The sequence below is a fragment of the Dipodomys ordii genome, unplaced genomic scaffold (assembly GCF_000151885.1).
Source record: "Dipodomys ordii isolate 6190 unplaced genomic scaffold, Dord_2.0 Scaffold32, whole genome shotgun sequence".
NCBI classification, from domain to species: Eukaryota; Metazoa; Chordata; class Mammalia; order Rodentia; family Heteromyidae; genus Dipodomys; species Dipodomys ordii.
Genome location: NW_012267248.1, coordinates 1797020 through 1798875, shown reverse-complemented (window position 1 = coordinate 1798875; position 1856 = coordinate 1797020). Strand labels below are relative to the sequence as shown.

The 1856-nt window shown below is 60.7% G+C and overlaps 1 protein-coding gene across 1 annotated transcript in view; it reads right to left on the bottom strand.

The window, feature by feature from the left end:
- Foxc1 (forkhead box C1) overlaps nt 1-919 on the bottom strand; it is a 4281-nt gene extending 3362 nt beyond the window's left edge. Inside the window, exons 1-3 of the mRNA XM_013016608.1 lie at nt 817-919; nt 333-460; nt 13-187 (exon numbers count right to left, since the gene is read on the bottom strand). Coding sequence (XP_012872062.1) covers nt 13-187; nt 333-460; nt 817-919 — 406 coding nt within the window. The remainder of the gene's footprint in view (nt 1-12; nt 188-332; nt 461-816) is intronic.
- Nucleotides 920-1856: the final 937 nt, after the last annotated feature.

Genomic DNA, 1856 nt, shown 5'->3' with positions numbered 1-1856 from the left:
TCCGCGCCGCGCCGGCCGCTGAGTCCGAGTCCTGGTCCCGCCGAGCTGGGGCTGGCCCGCCGCGCTGCGTTTGGCTCAGCGGCTGCCGCCTTCTCCCGGCCTCTCTGGCTGCACGGCCTCTCCCTGCGCTCCTTGGAGCTCCTTGGGCACCTCCGGCCTGGAGTCCCACGCCGGACGCGGAGGGTCGCTGTAAGGGGGGGGGGAGGAGGGCGGGACGAGGACCCGACAGACCGCCTTGGAGAAACTCACGGAGCAACTTCCAAGCGCAAATGGGGAAAAAAAGAGCCAAAAATAAAAACAAGAAGGCTCCCTTCTCGTCACTCTGCTTGCGCCTTCCAGGAGACTGCCCGGAGCTGCGGGAGAAGGCGGCCAAATAACCAGGGGCGGGGGTTGGGGGGCAGCGCGGCGGCCGCCTTCCCGGGCCCCCGCGTCACCTTTTCTGTCTCTCGCGCGCCCACCGCTTAAGGAAGCATTGGGAAAACTTCTGAACTTTTGAGCATCCGTCACCCAGGCGAGGACTTTTTTACGCAGTTACATTTTTTCCGGGCAGTGGAGCCCCGCCCCGCCACGGCGGCGGTAGCCAATGGGAGGCGAGAGCCGCCTCTGAATGAGCCGAAGGCCGAGCCCCGCTGGCCCGCGCCAGGCAGCCTGAGGACCGCGGGGCTGACCACACGCGCGCCGGCCGCCCGGGCCCGCGCCCGCGCCCGCGCCTAGCCTTCTCCAGCGGGGGTTGGACTCCGCGCTCCACGAGCTCTACGTAGGCACTCGGCTTGTCTTCTCACTCCCTGCCCGCTGAGGGACTCCCATTGTTCCCACCGACTTCCTGGGTCCTCCGGGGCCCCAGGCAGACCTTTCCTGTCCACTGTTCACAGATGTCCACCGAGGCCTCGAGCCCCATCTCTCTCTGGCCTTTCCCCATTCCTTCTCTGACCTGACGCTGGCACTGGGGTTTCGCCAGCCCCTCCTCTTCCTCCTACCCTTCCCCCTGCAATGGCCAATCTCACTTGGGTTACTTGGTCTCCGGTTCCCCCCACCCGGAGCTTCTCCCAACCCGAACGGGATTCCGAGGGCTGGATTTTGAATGCAGTCACAGCCCGACTATATCCAGTAAGGAAGATGGTGTCCTGGCTGCACCTGGCCTCACTGGCTGACCCTCTGGAAATAAAGGGGGAGGAAGTAGAGATCTCTGCCTGAGCTTGGGCCGTGGTTTGGCCCAATAGACAGCACACTCCACTGCCGGCTACTCGGCACCACACTTCGCAGTTAACAGCCCATGGGTGCGGGCATCATGCACTGCTACAGCCGGCGGCCCGCCCGCGGGTGAGTAGCCATATGCTGCCCACTTTGTCCCGCGGGACAGATTTCGTCTCAGAGGAGCTGTCAGGCTGCAGGTTCAGTGACATTAGCAGGTGTGATGACGAGAATGAAATAGATCCAAGAGCTTAACGCGTCCTCCAGCCATTCCATCTGCACACGCGCGAGGCCGCTTTCTCGCAGATAATAATTGTGGTTGGGGGAATTTTCAGACTCGCCTTGCGGGGAAGTTCGAAAATTCTAGAGGGATAAGCACAGAATTACCCCCCACTCTTTGTGCACGCACTGGAGACTTGCAGTCTCTGGGAGAGAACTGGGTAGCAAGAAGAGAAATGTGGGGGAAAGAAACGAAGAAAATGAGGGGCCTCCCTCCCCTCTCTGTAGCGCGACTTTGCATTTCAACTTTTTCTAGAAGAAATCCTCTTAGAGATTGAACCCTAGAAGCTGGAGGGGTGAGAGGATTTTGAAGTGTGCTGCCAGTCGAATTTTACACCTCGGTTCCTCTGATTTCTGACAATCTTTAACACAAGGGAGCCCCTTTT